General features: G+C 47.7%; 1 protein-coding gene across 1 annotated transcript in view; it reads right to left on the bottom strand.

Annotated features, from left to right (window-relative positions):
* TECPR2 (tectonin beta-propeller repeat containing 2) overlaps positions 1-21,012 on the bottom strand; it is an 82,412-nt gene that overhangs the window by 13,296 nt on the left and 48,104 nt on the right. Inside the window, exon 17 of the mRNA XM_015418494.1 lies at positions 13,703-13,851. Coding sequence (XP_015273980.1) covers positions 13,703-13,851 — 149 coding nt within the window. The remainder of the gene's footprint in view (positions 1-13,702; positions 13,852-21,012) is intronic.

Genomic DNA, 21,012 nt, shown 5'->3' on the forward strand with positions numbered 1-21,012 from the left:
AGGTCCACTCCCCGGCCTCTCCAGTTAAAAGGACCAGGCAGGAGGGAATGGGAAAGACCTATTCCTGAGACCCTCCCTGAAGAGCCATGAAGTGGGGCAGTAGCTCAGCGGAAAAGCATCTACTTGGCGTGCAGAAAGTCCCAGGTTCAATCCTTGGCATCGCCCGTTAAATGGCTCAGGGAGGAGGTGACTGAGACCCTGGAGAGCCGCTGCTGGTCTGCGTAGACAATACTGACTGTGATGGACCAAGGGCCTGATTCAGGATGAGGCAGCCTCATGAGCTCAAATGTATCCAAATTTCAGTATTGGGGTTAGGGTTTTTGCCCCTTCTTTTGTGTTGCTCACCTAAACTTTGGTGTCAGCCAGGCCTGTGTCGCTACAGTGGGGCGTCTTGGGGCCGGGCCCACCAACTTACTGCCCAGGCCTCCCAACTTCCCATCCAGCTAGTTTATTTTATTTTTCACGTGTGCCATGGCCTCTGGCTAGCTGCAAGCAGGGCACGCCACAAGGCACGTCTGATCCCCACTCCAGCCCTCTCTCTCATTGCTTTAAAAAACTTTTACTCTCTCGTCGCTCCTGACACAGTGCCCCCCCACTTACTTAAATGCCCCCCCCCAAGTACAAAATCCTGGCTACGGCCCTGGTGTCAGCTGATTTTAATGTCGTTACGGGGATGAGCAATGATTTGTTCATTTTTAAGGACTTCAGTAAGATGACTTTTTTAAACCAGTCAGACTTTCTAATGATAACTTTATTTACAAAGCTGGTCGCTCACTCTAACTAATGGCCAAGTGCCAACTGACAATTTTTAATGATACAGAAAGCCAATCTCGGCAGAACGCTATTCCACGCGTGCATGTGTGTGTGTGTGTGTGGGTTTTCTCCCCCACCGCAGTTCCCTATTTAATCAGTGACTGAGCAGAAAATGGTTATTTCCCAATGTGGCTCAGCTATTCATGTCCTGACATGCCTGAAGATCTTCTCCTTATGACAGGACAGTTCAGATTACTCAAGGATCCAAGTGGAATTACAGCACCTAGTTTAGAATGACACAGTTGCCCAAGAATCCCATTCTTATGAGACACGGTATTTTATCTGCACAAGGTGATTTCCTCAGTCACTTTACTGGTATCTTAGGGGAACTAAAAACAATTCTCATTTGGTCTAATCTGTCTAAGTGAATTAGGAATCTTAATGGCAGCTGGGTAATGACTGAAGACAGCTAAGCTATCGAGAGATAAAATGATCAGACAACTCAGAATGAGGGGAATGTCCTGTGGTTTTGCACAGATCTTGCAAGCTGAGATTGCAAAAACCTCCTTAAAGCGAAAATAAAAAAGACTCTGTAAACTGAGTGGCAGCTAGATCCAGGCTGCAAACTGATATTATTCTTTTCAACCCAATATTAAATAAGCATTATCAGCCAACTTGAGTTTTCAAGGGCCTAGGCCCTACTTTTCTGCTACCAAGAGGGGGAAACCTACCTTGTTGGGCTGGGCCATGCGTGTCATAAAATGTAATGCCAGGCAGCGGAGATATAAGCTTTATAAAGGACACAAACACAAAGGGTGCTTTTTCCCCACTTAAAATAAAAACGTGCTTAAAACATTAGCACTCTTGCTATTTATTTAACAGTGTCTGATAACTGACACCTCTTGCTCTGAATTATTGCATCAAAATGTCTGTGCTGTTGCAATCTTGAGTATGCTGTTCAGGTGTGTATCTGTAAGCTGCAAACCTATGATGACGCAGCAGCAGCAGAGCTGGAAGAAGAAGCAGAAGACAGCCAGTTCCACTTTGGGCCTGATAGAAGCCCTCTGGGGGCCTGATTTGGCCCCTGGGCCACATGTTTGACACCCCTGTTTTAGGGTGACATTTGAAGTCTTGAATGCATCTTGATATAAGCAAGCATCCCATAGGGTGGGAATTTTGATGCAAAAGAACAAATACCAAGAATGTACTGAGCACAATGGCCTTTAAAATTCCACAGAGAGCTTTAAACAAAGGACTGTGTTCTCAGCAAATTATGGTGACAATACAAACAGCAGCAAGTCGACCAGTTGTGGAGTGCCATATGTCCCTAGCACTCCTACCAATGTATGAAACAGGGTTAGAACAGTACACAGAACTGGGTGACCCTACAGAGAAGTTGGCCGTCAGAGACTGTTTGCATCAATATTGCAAGATGGGGCAGCAAAGCAAGCGCTCTGATGGAAATGTCACTTGAGGAGAGAAGGTGTGCACTGCACCCAAACACTGACCTCTATCCCAGAATCTCATTTTACAAGCTCCGTTCCTGAACTTCAAAACAGGCACCCCGAGGTTAAAGTTAGTTGGGCGAGTTTGAACAGGTGATCAGCCAGACACGTGCATGCGCTCTGAAAAACCTGCTGCTTGGCCACCCTCTGTTCTGGCACACAGAGGTGCTTTTGCTTTCCTATTCTTTCATTACATTTAAAACAACCCTCGTCACGGAACATTTTCCTTGACCGAAAGGCATTCTATGACTTTAATTGGCACTCAAGTTCATGGTACTCCGTATTTTAGTGAACACAGACCCAGAGAACGGCTGAAGCCCTGGACGGAGGTGCAAAGCTAAAGCAGATCTGGGCCCAGCTAACAAATAGCTGTGTGGGAAGCTACTTGAGAATGCCTATGCGTTTTATTTATTTATTTATATCTTCGATTTCTACCCCGCTCCAACCCCGAAGGCCTCTGAGCGGCTTACAAGTTCCAAATTCATCCCTAGCTAAGGCCACATGTCTACAGGGGTTGGGGCTGCCTACCGGCACCCAGGTGGCAGGGCTTGCTGTTTTTCTTGGTTGTTCTTCCCGGGCTTGCCTTCGCTCTGCCGCTCCGACGCTACACCACTCCATCGCCGCCATTTCCACCGCCGCTGCCGCAGTCGCTTCTACTGCTCCTGCCACACACACCCATACGGGGAGGGTGCCCCCTGCCACCTAAGGGCAGGTACCCATTCATCTACTCTCTTATATTAATTGCTTTCGAACCGCTGGGTGGACGGGAGCTGGGACTAGGGCCAGGAGCTCACCCTGGCCACGGTGGGTCTCGAACTGTTCACTGATGTTACCAGCAGGCGTTTTACCGCCTGCGCCACCGCTCCCTCACCGCTCCCTTATGATGCTCTGAGCTGTTCTGCGGAAAAACAGGCTATACATGCAACGTATTTTCTATTATTAACTGCAAAAGCCGAGGGTAAAAGTCTTTATAAAGACAGCTCGGCCTTGGTGCAAGAGCCCAGAAAAACTGTACTTTTAGGCTATTTATAACCTTACTTTCCCACAGTTCTATTCATTGATTTTATCATTGATTTTTTTATCATTGATTTTTAAAAGGGGGGGCCTAATGACCCTGCAAGGTAGGCTAGCAGAAGAAGGGGAAGAGTTGCTTTTCATAGCCCACTTTTCTCTACCTTAAGGAGTCTCAAAGTGCCTTATAATCTCCTGCTCTTCCTCTCCCCACAACAGGCACCTTATGAGGTAGGTGGGGCTGAAAGAGCTCTGAGAGAACCATGACTGGTCCAAGGTCCCCCAGCAGGCCTCATGTGTCTCAAAGTGGCTTACAATAGCCTTTCCCTTCCTCTCCGCACAACAGGCACCTTGTGAGGGAGGTGGGGCTGAGAGAGTTGTGAGAGAGCTGTGACTGGCCCAAGGTCACCCAGCAGGCTGGGTGTAGTTTGGTGTAGTGGTTAAGAGCAGCAGACTCTAATCAGGTGAACTGGATTTGATTTCCCAATCCTCTACATGCTTGGGTCAGTCACAGTTCTCTCAGAGCTGTTCTTTCCAGAGAAGTTCCCTCAGAGCTCTCTCAGCCCCACCTACCTCACGGAGTGTCTGTTGTGGGGAGAGGAAGAGAAAGAGAGTGTAAGCCGCTCTGGAACTCTGAGGGAAGTGTAGGGTATAAATCCAACTCTTCTTCTTCTTCATGTGGAGGAGTGGGGAATCAAACCTGGTTCTCCAGATTAGAGTCCGCTGCTCTTAACCGCTACTACACGCAGGCTAAAAGCAAGCAAACAGAACAAAATCACAACGCCTGTCTGGTGTCCAACCGGGGAGCTAAACTGGGGTTTTCCAGGACTAAGTCACATGGACACATATGAAGCGCTCTTATACGGAATCAAACCCTTGGTCCATCAAAATCTGTATTGTCTCCTCAGACAGGCAGAGGTATTTCACATCACCTACAGCCAGATCCTTTCACTTGGGAGATGCTGAGGATTGAACCTGGGACCTTCTGCATGCCAGATCCTTTCAATTGGACAAGCTGAGGATTGAACCTGGGACCTTCTACATGCCAAGCACTGAGCCATGGCCTCTCCAACACTCTATGCACATAGAGGTTAAGAAACACAAGTTTGTATTTTTACACAATTTGCTCAGGTTCCTGTTCGGGTAGGGAGGGGAGTGAGGTTAACACAGCAAGTGTTGGCGGGATGTTTCATCATCAACACTGCAGAAAGAAATCCCAGCTACAAGAGGGGGCAACGAGCAAGTCCTCTTTGGAATCCGCCAGGTCAGCCTGCAAGCTTCAGTTTAGTGATAAAACCCTGCTGGGTTTTGTTTCAAACCATTAAAGGGCTGTTTATTCACCGGGGTTTCGAAATTCCTTACTGTCAGATAAAGATCAGGAATTCCTGAGCGGTATCATCTGTTCCCTTTTTGGTTTCACTTACATGAGTAAGCAAAAACCTCTCCCTGCCTCCAACTCATACGCCCAAATGTAGGAAGCCACAGAAAACAGCATCATCTGCCCCTTCTGCATAAACAAAGCAACATACCTCTTACTAGAAGAAGAAGAGGAAGAAGAGATTGGATTTATACCCCGCCCTTCACTTGGAGTCTCAGAGCGGCTTACAAACTCCTTTCCCTTCCCCTCCCCACAACAGACAGCCTGTGAGGTGGGTGGGGCTGAGAGAGCTCTGACACAAACGGCTCTTTTTCAAGGACAGCTGTGCCAGAGCTTGTGACTGACCCAGGGTCACACCAGCAGGTGCAAGTGGAGGAGTGGGGAATCAAACCCGGTTCTCCCAGATTAGAATCCGCGCACTTAACCACTACACCAAACTGGCTCTAAGCATTCTTGCACTTCTCTGTCTTTCAAAGCCAGAAGGACTTCCAAATTCAAAGTCAAAAAGATTTCCAAAGTCAGAAAGACTTCCAAATCAGGCAGAGTTAAGAGGCCTTGACCTGGATGTCCCAGGCTAGCCTGATCTCCTCGAGATCTCAGAAGCCAAGAAGGGTCGGCCCTGGCCAACATTTGGATGGGAGACCACCAAGGAAGTCCTGGGTCGCTACGCAGACCCAGACAATGGCAAACCACCTCTGCTGGTCTCTGGCCCTGAAAACCCTGCAAGGTTGCCATAAGTCAGCTGTGACTTGACAGCAAAAAAATGGGGAGGGGAATATCAGGCAGCAGAATTCGGGGCCGCAATTTTAAAGGGGCGCCAAGTGTCCGTTTTTTTCATTTACTGTTACAACGATGGAAAGTGCTGATCAGACTTCCACGCCCTGGCACCAAAATGCTTAATATCTACTTAAAGGTAGAGTAAAGGTTCCCTTGCTCGAAAGCCAGTCGAATCCGACTCTAGGGTTGCGGTGCTCATCTCCGTTTCAAAGCCAAAGAGCCAGCGCTGTCCGAAGACGTTTCCGTGGTCATGTGGGCGGCATGACTAAACACCAAGGCGCACAGAACGCTGTTACCTTCCCACCGAAGTGGTACCTATTTATCTACTTGCAATTTCTTGCTTTCGAACTGCTAGGTTGGCAGGAGCTGGAACTAGAGATGGGAGCTCACTCCATCATGCGGCACCCGGGTCTCGAACTGCTGAACTACTGACCTTCCACAGCCTGCAGTTCAGCGTCTTAACCTTTTGAGCCACTGCAGCTCCATAATATCTACTTAAACCAACCTAATAAGTCCGTGAAAAAAAAAAGTCTTAGAATAACTGTTTATGTATGTAGCAGACAGGTGTTCTCTCTCAGCAAGATTAATAGCTGTAAGTTTTCTGAGTGAGTCAGCACAGGAAGAGAAAATGAAAACAAAAACACTACAAGAGGTATCTTTATAGATTTGATAAGCTTGTGCTAGGGGAACCTCGTTAAAGGCAAGATAAGGGAATCAACTGTAATTAACAAGCGCCCTAATTAAAAAGGAACCAGGAACTGAACATAATAGCCTCACTACAAAACAGTTGAAGCTAACACTCTCTTCTGTTATCAGGGCCGTAGATCACTTGAACCCCCCCAAGTAAAGGACATTCACAAAAGCAATTACTTCTATTCAGTGATTTATCCAAAGAACAGGCATTAGTAAACCGTTTCAGAGTGCACTGTTGAGAATTTTGTTCGAAGCATTTATCAAACATGGGAAGCAGTCATTGAAAGCCACACAAGATCTGTTTCGTGCAGGAAAGAACAAAACACTGCCCTGAACAAATGTAAAGAGAGGATTTACATTTTAGATTCTCAAATGCCAGGGGCACGAGACTTTTGAACAAATACACGAGCGACCTTAAAGAGAAGAGCAACTCCCATGAAGAAGAAGGGGACAGCTTGTTTGCGTCTTTGAGAAGCACAGAACAAAGCAGGTCACATTCTCACAACCGACTGTTCAACACTTAAATAGTTCCCCGGTCAGTCATTTTGCTGACCACTGGTTCAGAGCTTGGCAAACAGACAAATGGGAAGAAAAATTGGTGATTGTCAGCTATGCTGCCCTGGCTGGTGGGGGAAGGGAGTTGGTAGAGTGATCATCTTATTGTCCTGGAATGTTAACTTGCATTTTCTCACTGTGCCTTATCTGGCAGCCTGACCTTGACGCTTTGCACTTTCGCCTCCCTGGGAACTTGTAGTCGTTACTTTGAGTGCGGCAAGGCTTGCACCTCTGATTGGCTCGCTCCCATCAGAGGGTCTCACTTCAAACTGCAGCATATCTTCCCCCTTCCCGCCTGTGGGGTTAGCCTTTACACAGAAACTGTACGCAAGGACGACCCTCAATCCTTCTGGAAGGAACGTTGTTGAGCCTATTTGTCGTGGGACTCTGACAGTGATCTCCTTTCCGACAAGGGAACGCAAGGGCTGCACAGCAAGCAGCAGGAAGAACAAGATGAATGAAATACGCTTACCTCTACCAGTATTCTAATGTGTGAAAGGTCATTAGCCGGTTTTTAAACAACGCAGAACATGACCGAGGCTTAGATTTAGTGGCAGGCACAAGGTTTACAGGGCAATGCCAAGAACGCTTCCGTGAGAGAAAACCGCACTGAACAGACCTGAGTAGGATTCTTGCCTTAGGATGTCACTGTTAAAAGCTGGCGAAATCCAAGCCAAGGTTATCTCATTTTAAGCTGTAGGGTCTTATGATCTTTGTCGATGCTGAAAAGAGGCTGTGTTACTCCAGAACTGTGACGTGTGTTATGCAAGCTGGCCCTACTGGAGAAGAGAACAGAGTAGCTCACAGGCAAGCTATATGACTCTTGAGTGCTCAGATAACAGCAATTATTCAATCTGACTTGAAGTTCAGACTGTTCTGCCCCACTAGCTACAGAGAGCAGCTCTGTGCCTCAAGGAATCGAAAGAGAGAGCGCTTTCCCCTTTTTCTTACTTTGTCTGCTGCCATAAATACAACAATATTTTACAGCAGTAGAAAAGAGCAAGAGTCCAGCAGCATCTTAAAGACTAACAAAATCTGTGGCCAGGTAGGAGCTTTCGTGAGTCCACTGCTCACCTTCTTCAGAAAACTCATCCCCTGCCACAAATGTGTTAAGTCTTTAAGGTGCTGCAGTGGCTCAAGTGGTTAAGATGCTGAACTGCAGGCTGTGGAAGGTCAGTAGTTCAGCAGTTCGAGACCCGAGTTGCCGCATGACGGAGTGAGCTTCCATCTCTAGTTCCAGCTCCTGCCAACCTAGCAGTTCGAAAGCAAGAAATTGCAAGTAGATAAATAGGTACCTATTCAGTGGGAGGGTAACAGCCTTCCGTGCGCCTCGGTGTTTAGTCATGCTGGCCACATGACCACGGAAACGTCTTCGGACAGCACTGGCTCTTCGGCTTTGAGAGCAAGGGAACCTTTACCTATACCTTAAGGTGCTACTGGACTCTTGCTCTTTTCTGCTGCTACAGACAAACACGGCTACCCATCTTGATCTAGCAGTATTCTTCAGGAGGAAGAGCCCACAAACTGCTAATCTGTACTTCACAATGCCCGCTACATGTTTTTGTGCTACTACCTGCTGGCCAAAAGCTCAATTTGAACTGACTTGGGGGGGGGGGACGACGACAAAGTTGCTCTTTCAAATTTTCATTTGTGACAACCTGCACTAGAATTTTCTCAGATACTATTATGTAACAGAGATTATTTTTCTGTGTATGGGGAAATCACCCCTCTCTGAATTCTGTGGTCTTTGAGAACAGCTTATTAATGTTTTTATTGTTCAAGACTGGCAAGAGAACGAGAAAGAGAAGAAAAAAGAGGAAAGAAAAGAAAGGATGAGAAGGGGGGGGGGACCGGAGAAGCCAAATCTTTCTGGTTTGAAACTGTGGCTAGCTAACGGGGAAGGGAAAGCCAGCGAGTTCATTTGGAGAAAGGAGATGATTAAAGGTGGAAATGAAATTAATGATAAAAGCTAGGCAATTCTCTCTCATTGTATTTTCACATTCATGCTTGCAATGTTCTTTCTATTTCCAAGGTCCTCACAGCATGAAATAAGCCCCTTCCTGAGGGTAAGTGGGCATTTGGGAGGAGATGCTTAAATCCCCCCTTTCCCTCAAGAACTATCCATGTATTTAGGTAAAGGTAAAGGTTTCCCTTGCTCGAAAGCCAGTCGAATCCGACTCTAGGGATGCAGTGCTCATCTCCGTTTCCAAACTGAAGGAGCCAACGCTGTCCAAAGACGTTTCCGTGGTCATGTGGCCGGCATGCCTAGACACTGAAGTGCACAGAATGCTGTTACCTGCCCACTGAAGTGGTACCTATTTATCTACTTGCAATTTCTTGCTTTCGAAATCCAGGTATTCACTTCTCCCCAAAACAGGGTTGCCAGATTTCCCCCCCCCCCTCACCAACAGCGGGGAATGGGGGGGTAGGGTTGCCAGATCCAGGTTGGGAAACTCCTGGAGATTAGGGGATGGAGCCTGGGGAGGACAGGAACCTCAGAGGAGCACAATGCCACAGAGTCCACCCTCCAAAGCATCCATTTCTCCAGGGGAATGGATCTCTCTAGTCTGGAGATGGGCCGTAACTTTGGGGGATCCCCAGGTCCCACCTCAAGGCCAGCATCCCTACCCCGGAAGCATAATGCTCACACCGTCTCCACTTCCTACCACATTTACTCAAGATGCCCATGAATGTAAAATGACCCTTTTAAAAAAGTTATACACACACACATGCACAAATATTATTAGATAGAACTGTGACTTGTACATGAATGTAAGACAACACCCTCCTTTCTAGATCCAGTCAAGCCTGAGGTCTCCCTAGGAGCTAAAATGACTCAATTGAGGCTACTGTACTTTGGTCACATTGTGAGAAGACAAGAGTCACTGGAAGAGTCTGGCTTGTGAAAACTTATCGAGGCAGAGAGCCAGTGTGGGTGTAAGAGTGATGGACTCTACTCTGGAGAACTGGGCTCGATCCTGCACTCCTCAACATGAAGCCAGCTGGGTCAGTCACAGCTCTCTCAGAACTCTCCCAATGCTAAAGTAAGTCTAGCTTGCCACTAAAAGAGCTGGAACTTAAGCCTGCCAAACCATCTTAGGATCTCCTGGCTATACAACACACAATGCCATCCAATAATTAATTAATTAATGTCAAGGCAAGTCTGTTAACCGCTAGGGTTCTAACCCATGAATGTAAAATGACCCTTTTAAAAAAGTTATACACACACACATGCACAAATATTATTAGATAGAACTGTGACTTGTACATGAATGTAAGACAACACCCTCCTTTCTAGATCCAGTCAAGCCTGAGGTCTCCCTAGGAGCTAAAATGACTCAATTGAGGCTACTGTACTTTGGTCACATTGTGAGAAGACAAGAGTCACTGGAAGAGTCTGGCTTGTGAAAACTTATCGAGGCAGAGAGCCAGTGTGGGTGTAAGAGTGATGGACTCTACTCTGGAGAACTGGGCTCGATCCTGCACTCCTCAACATGAAGCCAGCTGGGTCAGTCACAGCTCTCTCAGAACTCTCCCAATGCTAAAGTAAGTCTAGCTTGCCACTAAAAGAGCTGGAACTTAAGCCTGCCAAACCATCTTAGGATCTCCTGGCTATACAACACACAATGCCATCCAATAATTAATTAATTAATGTCAAGGCAAGTCTGTTAACCGCTAGGGTTCTACAGGACTCTTTGTTGACATGAATCTTCATCCTTCTTCACCGTGGCCTTCCGCAATGCCTCCCTCCCTCCAAGCACCCTCTCCCCAATCGTGTTATATCTGCTGAGTCAAGAGCCAGATTAGAGTCCAGGAACACCTTAGAGAATGACAAGATTTTGGGGGAATCACATTTCGAGAGTCAGAGTCAACGTTCTCTTTGTCAGATAAGCTTTTGTCAGCTTTGACTCTCAAAACTTTATTCCCCCAAAAACTTGTTGGTCTCTAAGGTGCATTTTTTTCTTTTTTTGCCGTCAAGACACAGCCGACGAATGGCCACCCCCCCATAGAGCTTTCAAGGCAGGAGATATTCAGACGTGGTCTGCTATTGCTTGCCTCTCCACAGTGACCCTGGTATTCCTTGGCGTTCTCCCGTCCAAATACTAATTAGGACCAATGTTCCCTCTAAGCTGTGGAGCCTAGTGAGCAAAAGTTCTACTTTGTGAGCTACTGGCATCAAAGTTGTGAGCGAACGATTTGGCTGCTGCATCAGTTAGTTTGCTCTGGAGCCCTCCTTCCTGAGCTATGACAAAACTGTGTGAGCCAGAGGCTAAAAAACTGTGAGCTAGCTCACACTAACTCAGCTTAGAGGGAACATTGATTTAGGACCAACCCTGCTTAACTTCCCAAGATCTGATGAGATCAGGACAGCCTGGGCTCTCTGGGTCAGGGCCCCCATGATGCTACTGAACTCAAATCTAGCTCTTCTACTGCAGACCAACTTGCTGTCTCTTCCACCAACGTTTGTGCCTAAAGTGCCTTACAAAGCTTTAGAGGAGCTTAAGACAAAATTAATCACAGATACTGAGGTAGGCTAGGAATCTGGGGCTACAAGCCTGAACGGATACTCTCTCTCTCTCTCTGAAAGGGCGGCCAGGGACGGGAGTGGCCGGACAACACAAAGTTATCCAACTCCTCCCTCCAGGGCCCGCCAATAGCCCTGCTGCCGCCGCGTAAATCTCTCTAAGGACAGTTCAGATTACTGCCCGGTACTGAGTCAGCTTGGAAAAGGGGACAATTAAATAACCCTACTGCCCGCTGTCACCTCTCTAAGGAGCACAGCAGGTGGCAGCTGCCAGTCATGAGATCGGTGGGAGTCTAGTGAATGATGCTGTAAGAGGATGAGTTATTGCAAACCGCGCACAGAATGTACTTTTGATATTTTGTGATGGGGACAGAGCTGGAGAGAGAGAACCGAGAGTACTGCTGGTGATGCTGCGGCTGTGGGATAGGCTTTCGAAAGGGAGGTCTTCGAAGCAGCAGCAGCATCAGAATTTAGGCAGTAAGCGGGCGGGGAAGCAGCAATAGAATTTAGGGAGGAGGGGGGGGGGGGGGGGGGAGAAACCGCTTCTGACTTTGAATACCGCATCTTTCTACTGCTTTAATATTTGTAGTGACGGCCTTTTATCCGTGCTGATTTATCACTGCAGTTTTTAATCTCACGGTTTACAGGTTGCTTTGGATGCATCTCCTTTATAGAAAGGAAGCTGCGAAATTCCCTAAGACGGCCCAGGCTGGCCTAAACTCCGTAGAGCTTGGAGGCTACGTAGGGCTGGCACTGGTTAGCGTTTGGACGGGAGACCACCAAGGAAATCCAGAGTTCTAATACAGAGTCAGGCAATGGCAAACCACCTCTTGTCAGCTGTGACTCACTGGCATTGTACACAGACACACGGAACAACATGCAGTTTTCGAGAGGCCTTCCTTCAAACGATGCATCACAATCTGTTTTGTCCCTCAAAAAGTTGCAGGGGCGAGTGCGTTAAGATGCGGGGGGTTCTACCTGTCATGCAGACCAAGGTCCTGGACACTCACCCCCACCATTCACTCCAGTTCCAGAAGGGGATCAGACTGCAGCAGCGAAACAAACAGGATGTCTCGGGGCACCATGAGGACAAATGGATTAATGTGGCAAAACCTTTCACCAGCTAGCGCCCACATCTTCAAATGCATGATTTCATTGTGATGCGCCAGTCTTCGAGGGAGATATCGCACACTGGATTTCATACATTTCCTCTACTTTTCCCCCTTAAAAGAAACTATTGGCATTAACAACTAGAAGTACTGGGTTGGACCCTAACTACCGCCTACTACTACTACTACTATCGAAGATCTTTACTGCATTCTCCTCCAAGATTTGTTCCTTCTGACCCTTGGAAAATAAATCTCCAGTTTCATGAGATCCACATGGATCAATAGCCACATAGGGTAAACTTGGGGATGCCCCCCCCCCGGAAATTACACTGTCCTTGTGGGAGAGGTTGTGGCTCAGTGGCAGAGCCTCTGCTTGGTATGCAGAAGGTCCCAGGTTCGATCCCCGGCATCTCCAGTTATAGGACCAGGCAGGAGGTGACGGGAAAAACCTCAGCCTGTGACCCTGGAGAGCTGCTGCCAGTCTGAGTAGACAATACTGACCTTGATGGACCAAGGGGTACAATGAATCTCAAAATCTACCTTCTGGGGGGGCCAGGATGAACTGCAGGAGTAGAGAGAAGGGAGCTGAGATCCATGGCTCCTTCTGTCAATGGTAGCTAGGATCCAGTCCACAGAACTAACCTTTGAACTTGTGTATCAAATCTCATTCTGAAATCTTAACGTTCAAGGGAGGTTTTGTGTTAAACATACTTATAGACGGAATGGCAAATAAGCAAAGTGAACCAGTGACGACCTTTTGCTCGGCTTGTAAATACATGAAAGAGAAAGGAGAGTTTCCAAGACAGTTTCAGACTGGGAAACTCTCCAGGGACATGATTTTGTTACCAATGAAATTCTATTATAGCAACAGAGTGTAATGGAAAATTTTGAAGAACGTGAAAAATAGAAATACACGAGCAGAGGACTTGCGAGACACGTAGGGGGGGTGTCCCATTGTCCCTGTCCCCATGCTTTCACCGTCAGGGGTGAGAACGGCCCCCGTGCAAGCAGAAGGAGCACCCCCGCAAAATGGCAGCCATATCTTCCAACAAAGAAATGTTTTTGTTTATTTTTTTCCTTGGGGTGTGTGTGTGTGTGAAAACCTGGGGGCTGACCCAGGTTTGTACAAACATCTCCTTACTCTGCACCTGAATCCAGTGCGTGGATTTAACAATCCGCATAGCGATGGTCTGGTTCAGAATTAGATGTGATGCTTTCGAGAGACAAAACTGCACATTTCTCCACAGCACAATTTTTACCCGCTTTCTTCTTCCCCCTACAAGATTTGTAGACATAGCTCTGAATCCTCATGTGCCACCACTTCAGACAAACAGAAGGGAGCATCTCTAGCTTCTGTGGCACACGGGTGGGCAACTGAGTTAATGATTTACTTTACCTGGATTGGCGGCTCGATCATGATCCACGCAGGCAGCATCAAACTTGGGTTCAAAGGCTGAGTACCAACTCGGAAGTAGACACCACCGCAGCTATCGCAGGCCCAGATGTGCTGATTTCCACATGCCAAACTGATCAGTTTCACAGCACCTATTTAAAGAGGCAAGATATCCCGTAAGCCGCTCAAACTTTAATTTTGATTTATGCACACAGTTCGCTAGAATTAACCAGAGAAAGAGGATGATTCAGTTGCTGCACTCGTTTGTCTGCTGCACTGGCCACAATAGCAGAGAAGGGAAGCAAAGAAGGTTGGGAAGAAGAAAGAATGAGAAAGCAGAGAGACAGAGAGCAACTAGCAGTCCTGGGATCGATGCTCCCTCTAAGCGGTGAAGTCTTGTGAGCAAAAATTCTCCTTTGTGAGCTACTGGCATTAAAGTTGTGAGCGAGCGATTTGGCTACTGCATGAATTAGTTCGCTCTGGAGCCATCCTTCCTGAGCTGAGACAAAAATGTGTGAGCTGGAGGCTAAAAAAACTGTGAGCTAGCTCACACTAGCTCAGCTTAGAGGGGACACCGCCTGGGATCCAACAGAACGAAGGGCTGAACAGCATGGCAAAGTGAAGAGAGGGACAACCAAGACAGGGGACACAGTGAAGTGGGAAGAGCTGAGGTTGAGGCAGAAGAACCAGAACAAGGAAGTGTTAATAAATTCCGGGGGAGAACGTGAGGGATGCCAAAGTCAAGACTACAGAGGTCTAGCCATTAAGAGACAGAAGTTCAGCATTTAGGGCAACAGAGATCAAGGTCTAGGAGGGAAAAATCATCCTTTCTGTGTGTGGGTACTAGAGGACCCACCGCAGAACTCCAAGGTGGGGGAGGACATTGGCTTGTACACTATGACGCTATTCTGTCGGCACACCTGCAGCTCCTCCAACACAACGACTTTTCCATCTGCAGTGCGGTTGCAGGCCCCCAGTCTGTCCCCACACTATCCCTTCGGGTCTGCTGACCGAAAGGAGCACAATTTAAGAAGGAAAACAAGCCCACGGGGAGAGGAGGAATTACTCTTTTCCGCTAGTAGAACTCCGCTTACACTGCTTAGGATCCAAGCCAAACTATCCCAAGTAGCTTAAACAAGTGTAAGGCATGTCCACATCACAGAGACAATCTGCTCCTAAATAGTATATGCTGTTGGCTGTGGCAAATCACGGTGTAATGATCGGCAACAGTTCTCTGCTAGGATAAACCCTCCTTCTGGATCTGAAGAAAGCTAGACGCATCCATTGATATACGAGGGCCATTGTTTGGACTGCACTCTGCCACCAGCAACTCCCAGTAGGTGCACAGCCCTCTTCCATTTACAAACTCCTCCCTTTGGCTTCAATAGAAGAGGACAAGAGAGAAGAAGAGATTGGATTTATACCGCACCCTTCATTACCCGAAGGAGTCTCAGAGCGGCTTACAATCTCCTTTCCCTTCCCCTCCCCACAACAGACACCCCGTGAGGTAGGTGGGGCTGAGAGAGCTCTTTCGAGAACTGCTCATGAGAGAACAGCTCTGACAAAACTCGTGACTGACCCAAGGTCCCACCAGCAGCTGCATGTGGAGGAGTGCGGACTCAAACCCAGTTCTCCCAGATTAGAGTCCGTACTCATAACCACTACACCGAACTGGCTTTCAACAGCCACGGCAACTCCGTGCAAACAGAAGAACTCTCACACAGATTCTCCCACTTGACAGAAACAAACAGGCAGATTTATTGTGGATATTCCGTGTAGGTGCAGGAGATCATGACTTTCAGTTCTGCCTCCACAGGTTCACACGCTGATGTGACATTTGCATAGGGCCCATGGATACAAGACCCAACAAACATGGACCTGATTGGCATCTCTCATAGTTATTTATTAAGAACTAAGTCTGAGTCCAGTGGCACCTTTAAGACCAACAAAGTTTTATCCAAGGTATGAGCTTCCGTGTGCAAGGCACACTTCTTCAGAGACCGTATCCGAGGAGGTGTGCTTGCACATGAAAACTTATACCCAGAATTAAACTTAAAGGGGCCACTGGCTTCAAAGTTTGTTCTGCTGCTTCAGACCAGTTATTTATTTAAACATTTATATCCCAACTTTCCTTGTGGATTAAGGCAGCCTGCAATTGAAGAAAGGCCTGCATGATTTGGACCAGTGTCGGGTGGGTTTTACACACACAGGTCCTCCACAAATGAAAGAGCCATGCCCAAAGGCAGGACATGCTTTTATTTCAGGTGTGATCTTGCTCCCCCCCCCCCCAACACAAGCAGGGTTGGATCCAGACTAACATTTCCACAGATGCAAGGATTTCCTCTCACAGGGCAGGCTTGTCCTGCCTCCCCACCTCCCCACAGCAGTCTGAAATACCCACCCACCCCCAACTTTGTTCCTAGGGTTCAGAACAGAATGGGGGGAGCATTTCAGGCTGCTGGAAGAGGAGGGAGGTAGAAAAATCAACCTCTGTAGGTGCAAGTCCTTGCATCAGTGGAAATTTTAGCCCGGATCCAAGGGGTAGTAGCCCTGCATTCAGAGGGAAGATCATTTGAACCAAACCATTTGCACAAGATGACCACACATACCCTCCGCGTGTGAACAGAATGTTGTAATATAGACCGTAGCCCATGATACGAAATAAACATTACGATAAACAAAGGAAAGTCCAAATGATAGAGTTGGAAGGGACCTCCAGGGTCATCTAGTCCACAATGCAGGGAATTCACAACTACCTCCCCACACCCCTGGTGACCCCTGCTCCATGCCCAGAAAACCTCCAGGATCCCCAGCCCAACTGGCCTGGAGAAAACTACTTCCTGATCCCAAAGTGGTGATTGGCATTTCCCTGGGTATATAAGAAAGGGCCACAAGAACTAAGCTCTGAGGCAGCCCTTCCTGCCCTCCCTTCTTGTGTTCCACCTAAGTTCACCGAATCAGGATTGCTGTCAGAGGGCCACCTAGCCTCTGCTTAAAAACCGCCAAAGGAGGGGAGCCCACCACCTCCCGAGGAAGCCTGTCCCACCCAAGAACTGCTCTAACTGTCAGGATATTCTTCCTAATGTTTAGCTGAAGACTCTTTTGATTTAATTTCAACCCGTTGGTTCTGGTCTGACCTTTATATCTCAAATTGTTGGTTTCTTTTTAAAAAACAACAACAGGCCTTCTTTGTATTCACACATCTTAGGATGAAAGACACAATATCTTCCACAGCCGGGACACATTATTTTCAAGGAGAAATAAAGCTGCCAGACAGCATAACTGAACAGCAGGTCTGTGTATAACTAGAGATGCAAGTTTTTCACATGACCTCCAGCGAACTCTGTTCTGGGCGCTGACTACGCTTGCTGATGAGGTCTATAAATACATGTGAGTGCTTAACATTCCCAATGTAACAAGCAAACATGAGTTGCCGGATGGGCGTACGGGATAACGTTTCGAGATTAGCTTGCTTTCGTCATTGATGTACAATGCAAACAGGGAGCCCTTTTCCAAAGGGGCTGCGTAACATCAATATGATATTTTTACTTCCAGATGAACAACGGCCTCGAAACTTTGCTGCTCTCCTTAGGACTGAAATAGAAAGCGCAAAGCTGCGAAATCTCTCTCTCTCTCAAGCCTTTGGTCAATCATCCAACGGGATGCATACCCCTGGAAATTCAAACTACGTTGTTTACACGGATGAAGGTCTGAAAGAAGGCACAGAGAGTCATAGACAGAAATGATGTGTTCGCTAGTTTTGAGCCCTTCCATATCCTTCACGACATGTACCTGGAAAACACACAAGTAGCACAGATAATGGCATGTACAGAATGCTGATCAGACGCCAAACTGGAAAAAAAAAGAAGTCTGTGTGAATCTAACTGAGCAACAGACTGTTCTGTCCTGTGATCAGGAGAGTCTGTTACCGGATAATAGCACCGCCTTTGGGAAAGGGATGGCAACCCATGGGATGGAAAAATCCAGATGGTGTGATTTCAGGAACCCATAAAGAAGGCTGCTTTAGCAGAACCTTTTCAGACGTTACAGACATCGATGGGCAGCCTGGATTTGTGCGGATGCAGCTTCTACAATGCAAGCAGAAATGGTACCCCGTCCTAGGCAAGAGTGACAAAGTCGTAGAGTGTTGCATTTCTTCTCATTGAACACCTTCTTTTTTAATTTTTTTGGGTATTTTTAAGTGTGTGTGTGTGTGTGTGAGAGAGAGGAACATCTTCTTTTTTTTAAAAAAATTTTTTTTGGTATTTTTAAGTATGTGTGTGTGAGAGTGAGAGAGCGAGCGCATGTGTGCACCTGGAAGTCATGGCGACCTCTGGTGACTGACCCCCTACTGGGGGCCTGAAGGATATTCAGAAAGGTGGCTGAATAAAGCCTGCCCCCGCCTCCGGTATCTCAAGGAGGTCTCCCATCCAAGTACTTGACAGAGTCGACCCTGCTTAGCTTCTGAGACCTGACGAGATGGGGCTTGCCTGGGCTATCCAGGTCGGGGCTCGTTGAATGGCTTCTTAATGCAGGGCACCCTGGGTGGGATTCCAAGGGCTGCCTCAAAGAGAACTGAACACTACATCGGAGTCACACAGCGGCTCAAAGGAATCACTTGCCTGCGAATGCAGAAGGGCTGCAGATGGAATAGACTGCCTTCTTATATATAGGCACAGGGAGACCCTTACACCAGATTCTGTGCAGCAGAGAATAAGGGCAGCAAAATGGGGAACAGCCAGGGATCACTTTTCATGACATCTGACCGCGCTTCCTGATAAATATGAAGACGGCCAACCGTGTTGTTAACACTGTCTGTTAAGGAGTAAAGGCTTTCTGGCCATCCTATGAACCGGTCAGAGCTCTTCTGCAGATCCAGGCTACTGCAGAGGTTTCAGCGTGGAGGAGAAAAAAACCCCCAGGCTTCAAATCGCTGTTCAGTCACGATGCTTCCTGAACTGCCTTGGGGGCCAGTGATATTCCTTGCTTCCTAGAGCTGGTGCTCTTCAAGCGGTCACCTGTGCCATCCCAACACAGAGGTTCCCACGCCTGGGCCGGGGATGCTCTGGAGAGGTCAAGCCCAACAAGCTGCCACTGATGGCTTTCCCTCAGAAGAGAAGGCTCTGACTGGAAGAGTGGGACCAAGTGCCTTCTCCCCCCACAACTCCCTTAAAGAGACAGCTGCCGTGAGAATGGTCGGCAGGTTGCTGACTGCACGGATAGCCCCACACAGCACTGACAGAAGGTAGGGGGATATGGGCTGAGAGGCAGAAAGAAACCTGGACCGACTGCTGTGGTGGGGTGGAAGGTTGACGTAACCTGTCTCTGGAGAGGTCTCAAAGGGGATTAGGCATTTCAAACACACAAGGGTGGTTCCTGTCCCACTTTACTTTCCCTTTCAGGCAAGAAACCTGCAAATTCCACATTCAAAGAAACAGCACGGGCAAATGCTGTAAAATCTGTCCCGCGAACAGCTTGGATGCTCTGCGCTGAACTGAATGATGCCGCGTGTGACTGATACCGATGTGGGAGAATGCAGATACCATACAAGGCATTGAATGCACTGTGAAAAAAACCAATGTAGCTGGCACAAGTTAAATCACAACTCCATGCATACACTGCACAGGCATGGAGATTACACTGTTTCCATGATGCCTTCTCTTTTTGTTCTTGGAGAGAGCCGATTATCTCCAGATGGGCTAGAGGAGGCACAACACTGGTTCCCATCTTTAGGTCATTTGGAAGCAACATTTCATTGCCTGAGGAATTGAAATTCTAAAGCCAGTTTAAGCAGTAGAACCAACCCCTTGGAACATGGCATGGCATTGAGGCTGGTGGTAGACCTTCATCCTGCCCCTCCCAGACCACACAGTCATGACAGCCAAACTGAGCAGAATTACCAGTCTGTGTGGTATCTGAGGGTTGGATCTTGACTAGGTTTTCTGCTAGGTGGTGTAATTTCTGCCAATTTCCCTTCCTGCTGGAGACCCCCGATTTGTTCCTCATTTCTGAGGAGCCCTTGTACCCCATGAGTAGCCTTTCAGGGAGATGAGTGGGGTGTACCGGGAGGGGGAAGGTAGGAAAGTTCTGTCTGTCTAGATCCAACCCACTGCTACCCCGCTACACAGAGGCAGGCAATGGAAAACCACCTCCAAACGTCTCTGGCCTTGAAAACTCAATGCAGTTGCCACAAGTCGGCTGCAACTTGACAGCACTTTCCGCCACCCATTAAACGGCCAGGACACAAGGGGGAAAGTGGCAGCTGTTGCTTGGGAAGGGCTGTGTATATGTGGGTCACTGGTTACCCCAGACAGCTGTGTCATGAGGGCTGGACTTCGGGACAGTGCGATGAACACAATCCATGCTCCAAGACTTCAGAAGCTGGAGCAGTTCTAAGTCAGGTCTTCCTTATGGCCATCTACAGGCTGGATCAAGGCACGGTGATATGAAGGACTCTGCTGGACCTCATTCTCCTCCCTTTGTTTCATGCTACTTTTTTCTGAATTAAAAAAAAACCCTTTGTTTTCCCTGAGTCCCTGCATCTTACACTGCATCACTGCATCTTACACTGGCAATAAATTGTGATTTGGGGACGTCGAGGCCTACAGAAGCCAGCAAAGAACCAGATACTTTCTCAATGAGAGGAAGGGGTGCACTTCTGGGACTGTTTCCCAAACCATTACAACTGACATTTCCTGTACTCTCCCATCTGATGCCCATGACTTGTACCCAACTCTCTGATGGGGTAAACAGATCCAGAGACTGGAAATCTTGTTCCGTATTATGGACATGGACCGTGATACCAGAAAGCATACTTTCCTTCTGAACTGTGATGGAGAGCAAGCGTATGACGTCGTCACTACCCTCCCAGACAGCTGTACTAAACAAAGTAGTTTCCTCCAAACACCACCACTGATTCTGAAGTGTATACATGTGGATGTTCACCCTGCATCTAGCACAGCAGCATAAGCTTTGAAGCCCACAATGAACTGTGATGGAGAGCAAGCGTATGACGTCGTCACTACCCTCCCAGACAGCTGTACTAAACAAAGTAGTTTCCTCCAAACACCACCACTGATTCTGAAGTGTATACATGTGGATGTTCACCCTGCATCTAGCACAGCAGCATAAGCTTTGAAGCCCACATGCCAAGTTATCTCATGGAGTTTTCAGAAGACATGCATCCCATCAACATTTGGAATCCCTGAACGCAGCGCACAAGAAACCATACCTAGCTGAGAAAGGTCCAGTTTGGTCCAGTGCATCCCAGTCGGGCAAGTCGGTGAAAGCGTCCTTATGAAGACCTGTCCCAG

Source organism: Gekko japonicus, unplaced genomic scaffold (genome assembly GCF_001447785.1).
Source record: "Gekko japonicus isolate JY-2015 unplaced genomic scaffold, Gekko_japonicus_V1.1 scaffold93, whole genome shotgun sequence".
Taxonomy (NCBI): domain Eukaryota; kingdom Metazoa; phylum Chordata; class Lepidosauria; order Squamata; family Gekkonidae; genus Gekko; species Gekko japonicus.